Source organism: Myxine glutinosa, chromosome 1, assembly GCF_964187855.1.
Source record: "Myxine glutinosa chromosome 1, kmMyxGlut1.1, whole genome shotgun sequence".
In the NCBI taxonomy this organism is placed as follows: Eukaryota; Metazoa; Chordata; class Myxini; order Myxiniformes; family Myxinidae; genus Myxine; species Myxine glutinosa.
In genome coordinates this window covers 190,816,630-190,837,738 of record NC_136261.1, presented here as the reverse complement: position 1 = coordinate 190,837,738, position 21,109 = coordinate 190,816,630, and the positions used below count along the sequence as shown (strand labels likewise).

The 21,109-nt window shown below is 44.2% G+C and overlaps 1 protein-coding gene across 1 annotated transcript in view; it reads left to right on the top strand.

Moving 5' to 3' along the window:
* The window catches only part of NUF2 (NUF2 component of NDC80 kinetochore complex), a 114,588-nt gene that overhangs the window by 39,758 nt on the left and 53,721 nt on the right, over nucleotides 1–21,109 (top strand). The window contains exons 4-7 of the mRNA XM_078781525.1: nucleotides 8,680–8,754; nucleotides 14,856–14,932; nucleotides 15,173–15,234; nucleotides 19,339–19,436. Coding sequence (XP_078637651.1) covers nucleotides 8,680–8,754; nucleotides 14,856–14,932; nucleotides 15,173–15,234; nucleotides 19,339–19,436 — 312 coding nt within the window. The remainder of the gene's footprint in view (nucleotides 1–8,679; nucleotides 8,755–14,855; nucleotides 14,933–15,172; nucleotides 15,235–19,338; nucleotides 19,437–21,109) is intronic.

Sequence of the window (21,109 nt, the reverse complement as noted above, 5' to 3'; positions counted from 1 at the left end):
GATGACTCCATCTACATCTCACTGTCTGATAATATGGACCAACTTCTATCTACTCATCCCAACACACTCTTCCTCATATGTGGTGATTTCAATTGTCACCATGCCAGTTGGCTTGGTGTGGGTACCTCTCACCAGCCATGGCTCCTCAGCAAAGGACTTCTGCGATTCACACAATGTCAATTTCCCGACCCAGATCTCAGTCAACGGAGCATCTTCTCTTCTAGACTTGGTTATGACTAACTTCCCTGCAAATGTCTGCTGCTCTTCTTCTGCTCCAATCGGCTCATCTGATCATGTGCTTGTTAAAGTGGACATCTCTCTGACCATTCTCAGAGAGCCTCCTCAGCGTCAACGAGTCTGGCATTTCACTCAGGCCGGCTGGCATGGTATTCAAGGAGCCATCAATCATCTGGACTGGTCTCCCATCGCTACCGCCTCTGACATCAACTCATCCTGGCAATTCTTCCAAAGTAAATTGCTCTCTCTCATGCACAGATTTATCCCATCTCGTCTTCAGTTGTCATACCCTTCCCTCCCGTCCATGGTACACGGAATCTTGTGGTGAGGCAGTTGCTCAGAAACAACTTGCCTTCACCTCCTGGAAAGCAAATCCAACGGAAGGCAATCTCATTTCCTTTCACAAAGCCCGAAACAAGTGTTTGTCCACCCTCAGGAGAGCCAGGAAACCATATCTCTCCACTCTCAAGACCGAACTCTCAAACTTGTCTCCCTCTTCCAAATCCTGGTGGCGTCTGGTCAAATCTGTTTCTGGTGTTTGTTCCCCCTCCATCCTCTCCCTTACGTCAAACGGCTACACAGCTGCCTCCGCACGTGAAAAAGCTGAATGCCTCAACTCTGTGTTTGCCTCTAAATCTTGTGTCCCAAACCCATCCCTCTCTGTACCCACCGTACCCAGTCGTACCCAGCTGTTCCTAGACTCTGTGTCCTTTCCTCCTGACGAGGTGGACAAGTTTGTCAAACCTCGACTCTGATTCTGCAGCTGGACCTGATGGCATCAGCCCACGGGTCCTAAAATCCTGCTCTGCTGCTCTTTCACTCCCTCTCTCTGTTCTCTTCACCCTCTCTTTTGCTCAAGGTCATCTGCCATCAGCTTGGAAATCAGCCAACATCACCGCTTTGCACAAAAAAGGTGCAAAAACAGATCCTTGCAACTACAGACCAATCAGCCTTCTTCCAATTATCAGCAAATTCATGGAATCCATCATTGCTTCGGACATCAAATCTTTCCTCTTCTCCAATGGCTTGATCTCTCATCATCAATTTGGTTTCAGACCAGGTCACTCCACTCTGGACATGCTGCTTCTGCTGTCTCAACAATGGATGGAGGTCCTCAATGCCAAACAGGGAATTAGAGCTGTCTCCCTTGACATATCACGTGCCTTCGATACTGTCTGGCACCCTGCTCTGCTCACCAAACTCTCCTCCTATGGTATCCATGGAAATCTCCATGCATAGCTTGCGGACTTCCTCTCTAGTCATAGTTAATGTGTGGCCCTGAATGGGTTTCTCTCATCTCCCCTTCCTGTTCAGGCTGGAGTTCCCCAAGGCAGTGTTCTGGGCCGTGCTTTTTCTGGTCTTCATCAATGATCTCTCTGACTTTCTTGAAAATCCTCATCCCTCAGATCGGCAGTCTGCAGCCTCTTCACCCTCTGCAGACCTGGACAAAATCACAGACTGGTCAAACAAGTGGAACATGTCTTTCAATCCTGGCAAATCTCACACTCTTACGATGTCTCTCCAAAAAGACCGACTGGACAACCCTCCCATCCACTTTCTGAATAATCCTCTCCAAGAAGTTCTGTCACTCAAGCTTTTGGGTCTCACTGTCTGCCATGATCTTTCCTGGGAAAACCACATTTAAAATGTGGCCTCCAAAGCCAGTCGCCGACTGAGCATCCTCCGTCGTGCGAAGTCCTTCCTTGTCACACCTGAGCTCCTCACCACATACAAGGCTTTCATCTGCAGCTCAATGGAATACTGTTCTCCCCTCTGGGCCGGTGCTCCTGCCTCACACCGAGCTCGGCTTCACGCTGTTGAAACCAAAGCTTTCAGAATCATTGGAATCTCCCGCGATGAAGCTAACTTCGAGGGCCTCTCACTTTCCCACCGCAGGCAGGTTGGTGGTCTTTCTGTCTTCTACCGACTCCTCTCCGGCCTTGCTCCCCCAGCTCTCTCTTGGCTCTGTCCCCCAAATATTCCTACAAGTCGCACAAGATCCGCCTGCAACCCTCTTATGGTTAAACTGCCAAAATCAAGACTCTCTGCTCACCTTCACTCCTTCATTCCTCTTTTCTCCCACCTCTGGAACAAACTCCCTCACTCTCTTCAATCCCACTCCTCCCTCCAGGTCTTTAAAACAGCTGTTCACCACCATCTCTCATCTTCCCCCATCCAAAACCTTGATCTTTTCTACCCCCACTATTTTCACCCCAGATCCACATTTTTGAAATACCAACTTTTTTCCTGGAAGTCCTTGTAGTATCCTTGTGTTTTATACTTCTCACACCCCCACCCCCTTCCCACACCTCCTCCCCCCACGCCCTCTCCCTCCCACAGATCTCCCGATGTCCCTGCTCTCAAATGTTGTGTTTGTGTGCTTCCCCTTCTCTCCCCATCTTGTCTCCCGCTCCCCTTATTATATAACTCTCCTTATTACATACTTTGTGTGTCTGTTCTGATTTTTTGTGTGACAAATGTTAGCTCTTTCACGAGCCTCGATCCTGTTTACAAAAAAAACCAAAAAAAAAAACCCCGCCCCACCACCGCCGACAGGATCCGAACATTACAATTGACAAATAAACCTCACCTCAAAGGAATCGGGATCGGCAACTAGGCCCCGCCCAGTAGAAGCGGAGAATCGGTGGGCGGTCAAGAGGGCCGTGAGGCCCCGCCCCTGAAGTGCATGATTTGTCGGGTTGACGCCATCGAGGGACTTCGAGAACGGAGGAGGATGAATCGGGCTCTCTCTCTCTCTCTCTCTCTCTCTCTCTCTCTCGCTCTCTCTATCTATCTCTCTATCTCTCTATCTCTCTCTGTCTCTGTCTCTGTCTCTGTCTCTGTGTCTGTCTCTGTCTCTGTCTCTGTCGCTTTTTGACCTTTGTTCCTGGCCTGGCTGTTCCTGGCTCGTGTGCAAGCATGGGGAGAACTTTGCGGAGCTCGTGTGGACTTTTGCGATTGTGAGGAGGAGGTGTTAGTGGCGGCTTGTGGGTCTGCGTTGTGCTTCCAACGAACACGACACAGGGACCCGAGGGAGGACTGCCCTCAAAAAGGATCTCACGTTTGTGGCGCCGATGAGCAGCCATCTTGTGCGCTTCCCGCATGTGGGGCTTTGACCTTCGACGACCAGCAAGCTCCTAAGAGTCTAGTTGAGCGAGCTGAATGCCGGCCGATATAAAAATAACACGGTTTTATTTTTATTTAATCTTTCCCCTTGTCTGTTTTTGTCTTGAGTGGAGACGTCTCACCGTAATATTTGTTGTACCTCATTGTTCTTGTTATCATATTGCATTTATTTTCATTAAATCATTATTATTGGTGCATTTTCTTTGTTGTGTCTTGTTTGCATGGTGTTGGGTTCGAGGATAAACCCATGTAGCTTTCGCTCAGTGCAGGTAAGCATTTTGGTCCTGTCCCGCGAGCGCCAAAAAGTACCGCCAATTTTTGGCTTCATTGCCTTGGAGTAAAAACTGTTACGGCTATCCGTCCAAGGCTGGTCTTCATCGGCCACGGACTTGACAATATATAGCTCGGACACAGAACACACACAACATAAAGGGAACAACAGGAGAAAGCGGGGAAATGAAACAGCAGGGTGGAGGGAGAAGGGAGACGGACAACACTGGTCAACAAAATTTTTAAAGTTTTATGGTTCTGGTATATTTTGAGGTGATTCTAACCAACATGAACTTGTAGATTTCGATTATGATATCCAATTTTCACGAGCACATCCAGTTTTTGAGAACCTGTATACCATAGGAATATCATCCACAGCCGAAATTCGTCTTGTACTCACTAATCAGGACTTTGTAACGAGACTATCTGAGCTGGAAAGCGTTGCTTGGGATAGCTTTATGGCTCTTGCTCACAATTACTTTGGAAATTTTCGAGCACCAAATTATGAAGAGCTTGTGGACAAAATGTTTAAGAGTTACCAGGCTTTCGGTGCTCGAATGTCACTCAAGATACATTGCTTCCATTCTCATCTGGACTTCTTTCCACAAAATCTTGACGATGTCAGTGATGAACATGGAGAAAGGTTTCACCAGGAAATTGCCATCATTGAGACTCGATATCAAGGCCGATTCAATCCAAACATGATGGGTGATTACTGTTGGACTTTACAGCATGAAAGTGATTGCTCCTACAAACGCAAAAGTAAAGTTCAGAAGCACTTTTAATGTGATGGAAATAAAAACTTAAAGTTCATATTATTTTTGGAGATTTACATTTTTTTATGTGATGTAAATAAAAACTTGAAGTTCATATTATTTTTTTGTGACAATAAATAGATTTATTGAGACTTAATCAAAATCGCATGCTCTAAAGATTTTTTCCACACTTATGATTTACTACGTCAAGGTTACGTGATAGCGAAATTTTAAGGTCAGATTCGGATTCGTTATCAAATTAGTTAGAAACAGTTGAAAATAAGTCAGAACCAATTTGGCTGTCGACCAGTGCAATCCATGGATGCAGGTAACAATGAGGGTTCGAAGAGAATCCAAGGGTAGACAAGATGGATACATATGCAAAATTTTTGGAAGAGGTGGGGGTAGTTTAACAGATGGGAAAAGAGAGGAGTAAATGAGTGGAGGTGAGCTATGGTTCGGGATTTAGGCAGTTTTACTAGGAGGGGGTTGCTGGTGGACCATGTGCGGCTTGCAGAGACTTGGAGGGACAGAGCATGGAGAGGGCAGAGTGTTCAAGATCATAAATGGGGTGGAAGAAGACAGACCGATGATCTGTTGGTGATGGCGAAGTGACAGGCCCATAGATTAAGCTTCAACATGAAAGATTCCCATAATCCTGAAAGCTTTGGTTTCCATGGCATCAAGATGTGAGGGAGGGGAGAGCAGTAAGTAATCCATCAAGCTGCATTGTAGATGCATAGGAGCTCTGGTGTTCCAAGGAAGAAGGAATTTGCACGACGGAGGATGCCCAGTCGTCTGTTGGCTTTGGAGGCCATCTTTGAAATGTGGATTGCCCAAGAGAGATCATTGTTGAAAGTGGAATTAGTGGTTCGTATGCAGCCTGCGGCTGCTTGGTTGCATCATTTCCTGATGGTTCGGCTGTGCCGCTGATGCAATGCCCCCCTTATTACTAGTCAGTTGGTACTCATTTTGCTGACCTCGGAAGGTTGACGGGCTGAGTCAACTCACCTGGTGTTAATTCAATGGCATGACAGGGGCTCAAACTCAGGACCCGAATATCTCAAGCCAGCTACCTTAACCGTTAAGCCAACACCAGGCTCATGGCTGAGAGTTATGACAAAGAGTATGAGTGACTGGACCTCTTTGAAACTGTTGTTGAGAAAGTAGATGGGAGGGTTTGCGAAACGGTGCTTTCAGAGAGTGAGGGTGGGATTTCTCCAGGATTGAAAGACCTGTTCCAAGTGTTTGTACAGTTTGTGATTTTGATAAAGTATGAGGAGAGGGAAGAGTAGAAAGAGGAAATTTCAGTGAGATCCATGATGACGAAGTGTAAGAGCAAGAGAAGCAGGTTTTAGGACACATTAGCTGATGCCGTCCGGTCCAGCTGAAGTCAGAGTGGAAGATTGCCAGTAACTTTTCCACCTTCTCAGGTGCAAAATACACACCATTCAGGAGCAGTTTTGTATGACTGAGAAGTGTGGGTACAGAGAGAGAAAGAGAGAGTGTGTGTTCGGGACACGGGATTTGGAAGAAAATACAGAATTGCGGCATTTGTCCTTCTCACAAGCGGAGTCTGTTGTGGTTCCATTTGAAGTTAGGGAAGGGGTGGAGTGGGAGCCGACCTCGGACACAGAACACAGTGGGAGCCAACCTCGGACACAGAACCAGTGACCGATTTGACAAGGCACAATCAGGTTTGAGGGAGACGAGATTTGATTAGTATACTTGACCTACATTTTTTGGAGTGTGATGTAATTAACAAAAAACACGTTTTTGAACGCAACTTGAATAATTTTCTTCCAATTACGTCTACTTTCATGATTTTGAGGGTTTTTTTGTATAGATTGTAGATTGGGACACATTTTATTAATATACATTCTATCACTACGTGTTGATGGTCAACGTAGATGGACAGTCTGAAAAAGGTAAGGCCCTCATTAAATTGCGAGGCCAAGGGTAAGTTGCGGGGGATCGCCAAAGGTTAAGCTGAGGGAGGCTTACCCTTGGCGATCGTTTTGTGATCGAGGTATCTAGTTGTGTGTGCTCCTTCCGTATCCGTCATGCTTTATTCTAAAGGAATCCTGCTGTCCTACTTTTGGAACCTTTATATTAAAGCTCGATGTCCTGCCTCTTCTTCCTCCGCCCCAATAAATGGGCTTTTAAAAGAGGCATCTTTATGATTAAACAGACATTAGTTTTTATTCCAAGTAAATGTATTTGCTCTCCAACCAAGTGTACTTGTCCTTTTTGGTAGTATTAATGCACCACTAAATTAATAATTTAGCTGCCTTGCAGACGAGGCTCAGGTCCTTTACTTCTGAGCAGCAATTTTAGGCCGGAGGCATTATGTTTTCAGGTGGTCCGTCCGCCAGTGTTTTTTGGGGGGCTTCAACCAAACTTGGAGGCATAAATATGAACTGATCAGACTTGGTTTCAAAAAAGTCAAAGGTCAAATGGGGGCTAAAGTCATTGAAATTAATAAGTTCGTCCACATATACTGTCACTATGCTGAACTAATTGCCAAATAGCAAGTGCTGTACAAACTTTCCAATACTTTGTGACTGTTCATGAACATCAAACAAAACAGTGGGTTCGCATCTAACGCAGGTCGATGCATATTCATGGACACATGCACATCAATTTCTAATTATTTTTTTAAAAGAATATGGCTCATTTAGCTAAATTTAGAAGACAGATGAACAACTAAATAGGCATAAAAAATTTGGTCTTGGCCAACACAGAGATTTTAAAAAACAATATCGTACTCTTGATTTGCAATTGGTCATTGGCGTTGACAGCAATACAAATTTTTATTATTGGACCCGAGTCATCAAAAGGCTACATATCGATTTAAAAAAAACCGTTTAAAATGGGGCACATTGCCGCCGTTGGAGCATTTATATTGCATCGGATGTGGCAATAGATGTGAATTGTTGCTCCCAACTTGCTGCGTTGATGACAGACGATGCCATTTGCAGTTTTTCCTCCCCCTTCTCTACCCCGTTTAGAATCCCGTGCAGGCATGGGCAACTTGCCAGTTGGAAAACACTTGTATATACTGGAAAATGTAGTAAATGGATGGGATTTAAAACTTACGATTATAGCGAATGTATCTCCAATAATTTTACTTCAATATGCATAATCCTGCCCTTTGTTTCATCCAATTTTTATGCATGTTAAATACAGGCATCCTATTGAAACATAGAAGTTTCTATGGAAACTTTCATGGCATGTGCATGGAAGAAGTTTTGGGAACTGAGTGGTGCGCTGATGAGGAGGGGAGTGTCGTTGAAGCTGAAGGGAAATGTGTATGCTGCATGTGTGAGAAGTGTTATGATTTATGGGAGCGAGACATGGGTAATGAACATAGAGCAGCAACGAAGGCTGGAAAGGGTGGAAATGCGAATGGTTGATGGATGTGTGGAGTATCGTTGAGAGAGAGGAAGACAGATGATGAATTGTGAAAGATGATGGGAATAGAGACTGTGATGGATGCTGTGAAGAGAAACAGTTTGAGATGGTTTGGTCATGTGTTGAGGAAGGATGAAAGTGACTGGTTGAGAAGAGTGATGGAAATGAATGTAGAAGGAAGTAGAGGATGGGGAAGACCGAGAAAGACTTGGCTAAAGATGGTCGAAGAAGAAATGCGGGCAAGGGGGTTAACAAGGGGAGATGCAGAAAATAGGGCAAAATGGAGAAGATTGTCATGGGGACCGCAAGGCTAACCCCCGCTCTTGCAGGGAAAATGGCATTAAAATACCTGTTGTTGTTGTCTATTGATACATAGACATGGTGTTGTCATGGAATAATCCATCTGAGAGAAGTGGAGCTCACTGATATTTTTATCTTTAATTACTTTTAATTTGATTTCCCCTCGCCCCTCCCTCAACCCCCCCTACTCCCCTCCCTGCTTTTTTATTTTTGTCGCCTTTATATTATTTAGTGGTTGGCCAAAATGTGAGACTAAGAGCTGTTCTTTCAAATCCTGTATTTTCTGCTTCATCAAAGCTTTTTGAAAGTCCATTTGTTCGGAGTTTCATATCGGTTAAATACTATTGTGGGCTTGTAGGAATTGTGAGCATATTGGATGAAACAAAATTGTGATTTGTACATGTCAGATAATGTAATTTTAGGGTAAGAAGTGGCTTTTTCTTTTTCTATCCCTCTCTCCCTCCTCCCTCCCTTCCTTTTTCTGTGTGTCTCTCTCCAGTCATAGCAATTGTAAGAACTCACAACCTCCTGATGTAACCTCAGAGTGTAACGGTGGTGGGGTTTTTTTTTTATTCAGCCTGAAGTTACGCAGCAGGTGCACTTGAATATTTTATCATTTATCTACAACATTGACAGCGAAATGCTTTTCAAGGTAAGTCTTTAATTGTACCATTTCCTTGCCATGATGTTGAGCATTTCAATTTGAATGCACACAACACAGTTAACACAAGTTAACACGTTTACCATCTACTACTGTTACTACTACTAATATTATCTACTACCTACTACTTTAATGGCCCAATTAATCCCACATTATTGTGTGGTTGACCCGTGAACGTTTTTGGCACACTCTTACACGAGCCTCGAACAGCTGTCTGTCTTTAAGACTTGGAGGGAAGAATGAGATTGAAGAGTATGGATGGAAGGTGGTTCCACATGAGGGGGGTTGGAGGGAAGGAATAAATGAGTGGAGGTGAGCAGTGGTTCTGGATTTAGGCAGTTTCTTTCACTAGGAGGGGGTGCTGGTGGACTGTGTGCGTCCTGCAGATACCTGAGGGGGACAAAACACGGAGAGGGCAGATGGTGCAAGTCTTGACAAGGCATTTGGTTTCATAAGTCAGCAATTGTCTATCTGGTTTCTGAATAGTTGGCATCCACTCCAGGAAGTTGCTAGGTTTGAAGTTTATGGCTGTATAATTTCTTCTTCTTTTTAAGATTGTGGTTGGGGAAGAATCTTGGCAAATTTCACCACCACGTATCCTAAACTGAGGCTCTCCTGTTGGAATGCTTGTCTGAATTGAGAATATAATGGAAACTAGTCTAGCTCATGAAGACGAGTGTTCTGCATCACTGCACACGCAGAACGATGGATGGAATCAACGGAATGTTTGGTGTTTGAGGTATGCCAACCTCCATGTGAAGCTGATGTTCCAAGCATTAACACTTCGTTAGCGCTTTTGCTTCCGGTTATAGGGTACATGACCTACTTTTTGTCACAGGGTCTAGGTCAGGGTAACACAGGTAAGCTCCTAGGACAGCTAAAACATTTTATATTGTGGGCCTATATTTTCAAAGACTTGCTCTTGGAACTCTGATCAAGTTCATCACTCTTGCATATGTTGCGATCTTTTTAAAGTTTTTTTAAGTTTGGTATTTTTGTGAATATAAGATTGTTCTTCACGGTTCTGTTTAAATATGTTTAAACTTTCCCCTGGAATGTTTTATTCAGTCGTATATTACAACACGCTGTTTTTCTTACTATTTAAAAGGCTCCTTTCAATTTCCTCTTCAACTCATTCCATTTCAAAAAAATATTCAATCTCTTATGATTCCAAATCACTCCATGCTCAAAAGTCTCATTCATTCCACCCCTCCTCCATCGTTCTTAAACGGATCGCTAACTTGAAAATCACAACAAACCCAATTTGTTATAAATGTTCATCTTTCATTAATTATCCACTTTCTAAACTCCCCCCTTGCCCCTCCCCTCCAAATCTCCCCACTTGCCCCTCCATTCCTAAACTCCCCCCTTGCCCCTCCCCTCCTAAACTCCCCACTTGCCCCTCCCCTCCTAAACTCCCCCCTTGCCCCTCCCATCCTAAACTCCCCCCTTGCCCCTCCACTCCAAATCTCCCCCCTTGCCCCTCCCCTCCAAATCTCCCCCCTTGCCCCTCCCCTCCTAAACTCCCCCCTTGACCCTCCCCTCCTAGACTCCCCCCTTGCCCCTCCCCTCCTAAACTCCCCCCTTGCCCTTCCCCTCCTAAACTCCCCCCTTGCCCCTCCCATTCAAATCTCCCCCCCAACCATCCCTCCCAAATTCTCCCTCCTCCCACCTCATTCTCAAAGCTGCATCCTCCCCACTTCGTCTCCCTTCTATCTCATACCTCCACCTCCCCCAACCTTCTACTTTCCTCTGCCCCCCCTCAAACAACGCCTCACTGTGCCTCATCCCATCACCATCAAACCTTTTGTCCTCCTCATCCTTCCCTTTCTTGTAACTCTTCTGTAATCTCTGACACACTATCAACTGCTCTTCCTACATCCCCCTCTCACCCTTCATCTGACCCTACCCCTCCCCTCCCCTGCCCTGCACCCGATGCTCCCTCTCTCTCCTCATTAACGGTATGGACCTCAAACATCCGGGGCCTTCGCTCAAACTTGATTGATCTCTCCATTCAGATTGCTTCTGACAATCCAGACTTGATCTGCTTAACAGAAACTTTCTCCTTCAAGATGTCTCTGATTCCTTAATATCTCTTCCTGGTTACTCCCTCCTCCGGTATGATAGACCTGAGCCTCGTCCTGGTGGTGGGGTGGCTATCTTTATCAAAAACTCTCTTCCTCACTCTCCCTGCACTGCCCTCTCTCCACCCCACGCCCAGGAGTACCTCTGGCTATGGCTTCCTCTCCGCTCCCACCTTTTGTTCATATGTGTTCTGTACCGTCCTCCAAACAGTGATGACTCCATTTACATTTCGCTGTCGGACAACATGGACCAACTTCTATCAACTCATCCAAACTCTCTCTTCCTCATATGTGGTGACTTCAACTGTCATCATGCCAGCTGGCTGGGTGTGGGTTCATCTCTCACCAGCCATGGCACCTCAGCAAAGGACTTCTGCGACTCATTGGGACTGACACAATCTGTCAATTTCCCGACCCGGATCTCAGTCAATGGAGTATCTTCTCTTCTGGATTTGGTTATGACTAACTTCCCTGCAAATGTCTGCTGCTCTTCTTTTGCTCCAATCGGTTCTTCTGAACATGTGCTTGTTAAAGTGGACATCTCTCTGGCCATTCTCAGAGAGCCTCCTCAGCGCCGACGAGTCTGGCATTTCACTCAGGCCGACTGGCACGGTCTGCAAGCAGCCATCAATCATCTGGACTGGTCTCCCATCTCTACTGCCTCTGACATCAATTCTTCCTGGGAATTCTTCCAAAGCAAACTGCTCTCTCTCGTGCACAGATTTATCCCATCTCGTCTTCAGTTGTCTTACCCTTCCTCCCGTCCATGGTACACTGAATCTTGTGGTGAGGCAGTTGCCCTGAAACAACTTGCCTTTGCCTCTTGGAAGGCAAATCCAACTGAAGACGATCTCAGTTCATTCCACCAAACTCGAAACAAGTGTGTGTCTACCCTCAGGAGTGCCAGGAAGCACTATCTCTCCACACTCAAGATTGAACTCTCAAACCTGTCTCCTTCCTCCAAATCCTGGTGGCGTCTGGTCAAATCCGTTTCTGGTGTTTGTTCCCCCTCCATCCCCTCCCTTACCTCAAATGGCTACACAGTTGACACCGCACGTGACAAAGCCGAATGCCTCAACTCTGTGTTTGCCTCAAAATCTTGTGTCCCAAACCCATCTCTCTCTGTTCCCACCTTTCCCAGTCGAACCCAACTGCTCCTGGACTCTGTGTCCTTCTCTCCTGACAAGGTGAAGTTTTTATCAAACCTCGACTCTGATTCTGCAACTGGACCAGACGGCATCAGCCCACGGGTCCTAAAATCCTGCTCTGCCGCTCTATCTCACCCTCTCTCTGTTCTTTTCACCCTCTCTTTTGCTCAGGGTCATCTGCCAGCATCTTGGAAATCAGCAAACATTACCGCTTTACACAAAAAAGGTGCAAAAACAGATCCTTGCAACTACAAACCAATCAGCCTGCTTCCAATTATCAGCAAAGTCATGGAATCCATCATTGCTTCAGATATCAAATCCTTCCTCTTCTCCAATGGCTTGATCTCTGATCGTCAATTTGGATTCAGACCAGGTCATTCTACTCTGGACATGTTGCTTCTGCTGTCTCAACAATGAATGGAGGTCGTCAATGCCAAACAGGAAATCAGAGCTGTCTCACTTGACATATCACGTGCCTTCGATACGGTCTGGCACCCCGCTCTGCTCACCAAACTCTCCTCCTATGGTATCCATGGAAATCTCCACTCATGGCTTGCGGACGTCCTCTCTGGTCATAGGCAACGTGTGGCCCTGAATGGATTTCTCTCATCTCCCCTTCCTGTTCTGGCTGGAGTTCCCCAAGGTAGTGTTCTGGGCCCTGTGGTATTTCTGGTCTTCATCAATGATCTCTCCGACTCTCTGGAAAATCCTCTCTATCTCTTTGCTGATGACTCCACTATCTGCCGCTCCATTCCTCATCCCTCAGATCGGCAGTCTGCAGCTTCCTCACTCTCTGCAGACCTGGACAAAATCACAGACTGGTCAAACAAGTGGAACATGTCTTTCAAGCCTGACAAATCTCACACTCTTACAATGCCTCTCCGAACGGACCGACTGGAAAACCCTCCCATCTACTTTCTCAACAATCCTCTCCAAGAAGTTCTGTCGCTCAAGCTTTTGGGTCTCACTATCTGCCATGATCTTTCTTGGGAAAACCACATTTCCAAGCTGGCCTCCAAAGCCAGTCGCCGACTGGGCATCCTCCATCGTGCGAAGTCCTTCCTTGGCACACCTGAGCTCCTCACCACATACAAGGCTTTCATTCGCAGCTCAATGGAATACTGTTCCCCCCTCTGGGCTGGTGCTCCTGCCTCACACCTAGCTCGGCTTCACGCTGTTGAGGCCAAAGCTTTCAGAATCATTGGAATCTCCTGCGATGAAGTTAACTCTGAGGGCCTTTCACTCACTCACCACAGGCAGGTTGGTGGTCTTTCTGTCTTCTACCGACTCCTCTCCGGCCTTGCTCCCCCAGCTCTCTCTGTGCTCTGTCCCCCCAATATTCCTTCAGGTCGCACAAGATCTGCCTGCAACCCTCTTATGGTTAAACTGCCAAAATCTAGGCTCTCTGCTCACCTTCACTCTTTCATTCGCCTTTTCTCCCGCTTCTGGAACAAACTCCCCCACTGCTTTCAATCCCAGTCCTCCCTTCATTTCTTTAAAACAGCTGTTCACCACCATCTCTTATCTTCCCCCATCCAAAACCTTGATCTTTTCTACCCCCACTAATTCACCCCAGAGTCCTTGCAGTGTTCATATGTTTTATACCTCTCCCCAAGTCCTCCCGATGTCCCTGCTCTCAAATGTTGTGTTTGTGTCCTTCCCCCTCTCTCCCCATCCTGTCTGCCGCTCCCCTTGTTTTTTTAGTGTCAGTTTGACTTTTTGTGTGATTAATGTTAGCTCTTTCACGAGCCTCGATCTTGTATACAAAAAAAAAAGCGTTTAAAAAAAGTTTTAGCTCTTACACGAGCCTCGATCTTGTATGCAAAAAAAATAATGAAAAAGCGTTTTGTAAACGTATTGTATACTTGACGAGAATATGCAGATTACAGTATTTCAGGCACTCATGCCATCATTTTGGGATTATGAGGAAAGATTGGAAAAATGTTATTGTTTCCTTCTATATGTCGAAGATAATATGAACTTGTACAACTACAGCCTTGTACAATCCAAAGGTTGGCTGATCGTATCAAACAGCATGTCCCCCTGGCGATTCGAAGAAAGAATTTGGGAATGAGCACTCAACCGGTACGAGCATGCAAGAACGTTCAAGGACCTTCGAACATTTTTTCTTCTTCTTCTTCTGCAATTGCATGGCACTTGGATCCCAACCCTGATTGTGCAGACCAGTACAATGCAGATACTGTATCTTCAAAACGCCGAGCCGAGGTCGCAATACGTTATATCTACATATGTTAGTTAGAAGTAACCTTCATCCATTACACGGACCCTACAGTGTGTCGTCAAAAGGAATTTGTACATTCTCTCATTCTCTTTCAACACGGAAAGATTAAAAGTATTTCCCTGGCCGCTTTCCAAGGTAATGAAGCAAATGGTGCGTCATCTCTGACACCTCTGCTCCAGCCAATCGGAGCCAGGGACAGTGGTGATTGAGGCAACCAATGGGAATTTAAAACACCAATGACGTCATGACTGGAGAACCAATCGGTGTGGCGGTTACTTATACATAATGTTTATACACTCACTAGTTGTCATCTCTTCCGGTCTCTTTGCTGTGAATCGCCTTGAAGAGTACAGCATGAAAAGCTTTGGTGTTAATGTCATTATGTCGTGTTTGTTTTCTTGTATATTTACTTTCGGCACATTTTAGTTCTATTGAAGTTATAATGGATAAAAATGCGATGACATTTTCACTCTTCATATGGGGTATTTTTGGGTTTTGACGGTTGTCAAAAATATTTTAAAATAACATGAATCGAAGGACAAGATGCATCATTTACAAACTGCTGTTTAATACAAAACAGTTGTTTAATATTTCCTAAATGATTGCTTGTTTCTGCAGCAACCTGAGAATGGGCAATCTGAACTCGGAATTACTGTGGGATCGATCCGGCCTATTCTGGCATTGTGTAGCCTCATGTGAGTTGGCATCAAAATGTATGGGTTTGGGAGGAGGGTGGAGTGCAAGGGGGTTTGAGGACAAGATAAGATGACCATCAATATAATTTGCCCCTTGGGTTTAAGATGTGTTTTTCATAAAAGTTTCAATGGTGGTTTTTGCATTTATTGATAAATGTCCCATTCTGGATTGAGTGCTTTACCACAAGACATGCTTGTGGTTATAGTCTTCTGAAATGGAACGTTGTTTTTCACTTGCAGGCAGAAGTTTATGTCACGTTGTATGGTATATGACTTTGTCCTAAACGACCTTCTCAACCCCAGTAAGTCATTAAATGCTGAGGCAAAAAGAGCTTTGAATGTTCATTGATGTAATACCTCCACAGTCCACCCCTTCCATTTTGATATACATGGTGGTCTATATGCCTGGTTACCCCTGCATATTTCCTCCCATCCTCCCACTTCCCCTCCACCAATGAAATGTATTCCATTGACATGTATTGATTTGATATGCCTGCACAGTGTTGCTGATTTTTACCTCTCCCACCAAAGGTGGGCGGGGGTTATGTTGTCTTCCCTGTCTGTCTGTGAACAGGATATCTCAAAAAGTTGTGGATAGATTCCGATGAAAATTGATGGACACATTGGGTGTGCGACAAGGACAAAATTATTACATTTTGGTGAAGATCCGGATGCGAGAATTTCAAGTGATAGAGCCAAAATCGATATACTGTCAGATCCTGACATTGGTGGGGGATATGTTCCTGAAAAATGCCATGAATGTCGAATCCAAAAATGTCGGGGCAATGTTTTAATGGGAAAAAGGGGAATCTGTTTCCAGCGGTTCGTGATTCACAAGAGGAGATTAAAAAAAAAATTATGAACAAGAATGCACATCATTTGGAGTTTAATTAAAATGCTTACAAAAAAAAATACAAATACTGTTGACCTTTCCAAAAGGTTAGCTCAGATGATTGTTAGTTCACATGACTCACTGCAAGTGCCAAGTTAGTTACTTTATCGATGTGTTTTAATGTGTTTTTACATTAAAGCGTGGCAAGAATGCACATCATTTGGAGTTTAATTCAAATGCTTTAAAAAAAATAAATACTGTTGACCTTTCCAAAAGGTTAGCTCACATGACACTGCAAGTGCCAATTTACTTTGGCGAAAATAAACTTCTTTTTTTTTTTCTTTTTTTTTTTTGCTACGATCTTTCATGATTCCCAAAGCACTTCTTGATCCCAGAAATAGTTGCCATTTCAACAGCCTGGAGTTTAAGCTTGAAGGAATATACGGTCGAAATTATTTATCTTATAAAGATGGACGTTGAATTTAAATTGCATACTGTAATTTTAACGTCCTGGCATCGCAGTCCTTGTGTTTGAATTTTATTTCATTTTGGAATCAAAATAAGAGTTCATTTTTATTTACCATGAACTATCCTCGCTGACTGGTGAAGTATTTACACCATGGATATCTTGCACCGATCAGTGAGGCTGGATCATGGTATGAAAGTAAAAATGAACTTTTATTTTGGATCAAAAATAAAATGAAATTCTAACACAAGTACTGTGATGCCAGGACGTTTAAAATTACAGTATGCAATTTAAAGTCGATGTCTATTTTAAGATAATGCAGAATACTGTATCATCCTTCAAGCTTAAACTTCGAGCAGTTAAAACAGCAACTATTTTCGGGATCAAGACGTGCTTTGTGGAACACACTTTAATCGTTTATAATGTAATGCTTTATTCCTGGGTCCATGTTTGTCATTTGGTTCCATGTTTTGTGAATGACCTTCCCACTGACGGGATCGACTGTGATCTCGAGAGCAGCCTCACAGTCTTTGCCTTACCAATAAAGGAGTATATTACACAGACTCAAAGTATCTAAACCATTTTCAATCGTTGCTAGGAGATGGGACAGCATCTAGAATCGTACGAAAGGAATCACAAGATTAAAAACTAAACAGATATATAATTAATCACTCGCAGTTACCGATCAAATGTTTTTGTGCCCGCAAAAACCGCCAATACGTGGTGCACAGGGATATCTCATGCAGAAATGCAGAAGCAGGTTGCATTTTTACCTTCGCCACCAAAGGTGGATCGAGGTTATGTTTTCACCCCTGACTGTCTGTTTGTTTGGAACAAGAGATCTCAAAAAGTTGTTGATGCATTCGGACGAAATTTGGCAGAGATGTAGTGTATGTGACAAGGAAGAAATGATTAGATTTTGGTGAAGATCCGGATTCGGATCCGGCTCGTCGATTTTTTTTTTTTTTTTTTTTTTTAATGATTCTTCACCATTGGGGGGGGGGGATAGGGCCAAAAACGATACATAGCAGGATATCTCAAAAAGTTGTGGACGGATTTGAACAAAACTTGGTGGCAAGGTTGTGTATGTGAGAAGGACTAATCGTTTCGGTTTTGGTGAATATCTGAATATGGATTCGGATGCGAGAATTATTTTTTTTTGTAAGTGATTCTTCACCATTGAGTGAGTGCTAAAACCAACATATACGAGGGCCAGTCAATAAGTGACCATAGAATGGCGATATAAATTCGAGAATGTAATGTGTGTAGTTGTAGACGACATATGTTATATCTATGGCTAAGTCATGTTTTGCATGTTTTAGGTCTGGCAACAGGCAACATTGAGCGTATGACGTCAGTAGAGCAGTTCCAAGATGGCGGCTCCCTTAGAAGCATGCACCAGGGAGGAGCAAGATTCTGTCATCTGTTTCTTGCGAAGTGAGGGTGTGAATCTCTGTGAAATCCATCGCAGAATGAATATGCAATATGGTGACGCATGTTTATCGCTGCAGAAGCTGTTTGACGGGGACAGGAAGCTTAAAAGTGGAGTGTCCAGTGTGGCAGACGCTGCTCGCTCGGGCTGGCCTCACACAGCCGACACACCAGAAATGGTTGCAGGAGTTGAGCGCGTGCTGAGGGACAACTTATGCATTACGCTGGATGAAGTGGTCTCCGAATTGAACATCGCCATGGTTCAGCACACCGTATCATTCATAACGTGCTGGGGTTCCGAAAAGTGTCTGCAAGGTGGGTGCCTAGACAACTCGCACCCGCCTGAAAACGGCGAGTGGACGCATGTGAAGAACTTCGGCAACATTACGAAACAGAAGGTGACGCTTTCCTACAGTATGTAGTGACTGGTGATAAAAACTGGGTCCACTACTTTCAGCCAGACACGAAGAGAGCAAGCAAAGAGAGGCGCCATTCAACTTCACCGAAGCCCAAAAAATCCCGCACACAGCCGTCCACTGGAAAAGTAATGCTGACGGTCTTCTGGGATAGCCAAGGCCCACTTGTAGTGCATTACATGCCCAGAGGGACCACAGTCACCAGTACATCATACTGCGATCTCCTTAAAAATAATGTGAAACAAGCGATCAGATCAAAACATCATGGACTACTCACTGCCGGTGTTTTTCTGCAGCATGACAATGCTCAGCCCTATACTGCCCGCGCTACAGCTGCAACAATCGAGGACCTGCATTTTGAGTGTCTTCCTCATCCACCCTACTCGCCAGACCTCGTCCCTTCGGATGACCACATCTTTGGACCACTTAAAGAGGCGCTTGGTGGAACCACTTTCCGATCCGACGAAGAGGTCCAAGAGGCGGTGCACAAATGAATACACAAGCAGCCAAAATGTTTTTTTTTTCTAGAGGAATCCAGGCCTTAGTAAAGCGCTGGAAAAAAATGTATTGAACGCAATGGAGATTATGTTGAAAAATAACAGTTGTTACACACTTTAAGGTTACTTTAAGGTAAAATATTTTAAGGTTACTTATTGACTGCCACTCGTAATATAGCAGGATATCTCAAAAGGTTATGGACGGATTTGGACAAAACTTGGTGGACAGGTTGTGTGTGTGTGTGACAAGGAAGAATCTATTCAATTTTGGTGAAGATCTGGATCTGGCTAGTATAATTTTTAAAGAGATTATGCACCATTGGGAGATGGGGCCCAAAAACGATACAAAGCGGGATATCTCAAAAAGTTGTGGACGGATGATTTTGATTAAATGTGATTCTGTATTGTGATTTTCTGGTCTACTCGGATACAAAACATAAACTGTTTACCTGGCTGAGGTATGCTCTCCACTGAGTGCCGTTCTAGTATAAACTACGAATATGTGGGATCTATGAATGTTGGAACCGGGATTGTCTCGGTCCGACAGTATAGCACGATATCTCAAAGTTGAGGACGTATTCGGACGTAACTTGGTGGACAGGTTGGGTGTAGGACGAGGTCGAATCAATTGGATTTTGGTGAATTCACTATTGAGATTGGGCCAAAAACGATATGTAGCATGATATCTCAAAGTTGATGGTTGGATTCGGATGAAACTTGTGGATGAATTTTTTTATGGATATTTTTTTTTTTTTTTTTTTCAGCTTCAAAACGTACCTTGAGGATCTTCAGTGGAATAATGAATTACGTTCTCTTCCGTAAGGAGGCTGCTGTTGACTTCAATCAGTTGAAAAATAGCTGGGTGAGTTGATGAGACTGATGGGATGCTAATGATGCAAATGACTGTTCACACAGTTCGATACAAATAAGCTTTAAAAGAGTTGTTGAAAATGGATGCTCAATCAAAAATAGAATGTTGAACAGTGTGGTTATAAAATAAATTTAAAAATATTCATCTTTTTATGATGCCACAGAAAATTGAATGTAAATCGTGCCGCATTTTATTTCAATTGCCCCTCCCCCTTTACCCCACACACCCCATTCCTTTCTTGACAATACTGTTTGAGGTATTTGCCATGTAGAATACATGCCCTTGTGCATTTGTATAATACCATGAATTTGCGGGATTTATTTTATCAGTTTGTGAACAAGGGATTACAATTCTTATGTTTTTTTTTTTTCATCTTAAACCAAAGGTATTTAATCAAAATTCACAACTGTTGGATTTGTATGACTTTAAGAGGTAGTTCATGTGAAATAGACGAACCTACCCCATTTGACCGTCTTCAAATTATTTTATTTTTTATTACCCCTGCCACTGCCACTGAATGCCACCACTGAACCCTGGTGTTGGCTTAGCGGTTAGGGCGCCAGCTTAGGATCCAAGGATCCTGGGTTCGAATCCTGGTCGATTGCTGAATTAACGCCAAGGGGGTTGACTCAGCCTGTCATCCTTCCGAGGTCGGCTAATTGAGTACCAGTTCACTGGTAATTCCCTGTTTGTCGTAAAAGGCGACAAACAGGGTTGGCGGCAGGAAGGGCATCCGGCCGTAAAACATTGCTTCAAAAAGGGGACCAACAAAAACAACAACAACCGTAAGGTTGTTGAAAGCATGTTGAAAGCAACCGTAAGGTTGTGCCCGAAAAAGGCCAACCCCCGCTCTGCGGGGAAAAATGGCCTCTAAAGGTGTTTTTTTTTTTTTTTTTACCCCCGCCACTGAATGTGGATGGAGGTTATGTTTTCACCCGAATATATATATTTAATGCGAGTAAAAAACCACCTTTAGAGGCCATTTTTCCCCGCAAGCGGGGGTTGGCCTTTTTCGGGAACCGTGGTTGTTGTTGTTTTTTGGTCCCCTTTTTGAAGCAATGTTTTACGGCAGGATGCCCTTCCTGACGCCAACCCTTTTTGCCACCTTTAGCGACAAACAGGGAATTACCAGTGAACTGGTACTCAATTAGCCGACCTCGGAAGGATGACAGGCTGAGTCAACCCCCTTGGCGTTAATTCAGCGATCGACCGGGATTCGAACCCAGGATCCTGGGATCCTAAGCCGGCACCCTAGCCGCTAGCCCAACACCAGGGAGAATGCGAGTATAATATAATATTTTATATATATATATATATATATATATATACATACATACATACATACATACATACATACATACATACATACATACATACATACATACATACATACATACGTAGTGTGTTCAAAAAGTATCTGACCTTTCTTTTTCGTGCGTAAAAAAAAAAGAAGCTAGGGAGGCGTTGATTGGTGCACGTATGTAGGCGATCCTAATGCGCGCGCGTGAATTTTTTCCCACCTGCAGAAGCTGTCATTCGACGGCAGACCGCTGATGAGTGAGAACATGTAAGCGAGCGCCGTCGGATTTTTGTTTTTGACAAAATGACGGAAAAACTTGAACAATGCTACTGCATCAAATTTTGTGTTTTTTGGCCTCGGGGAT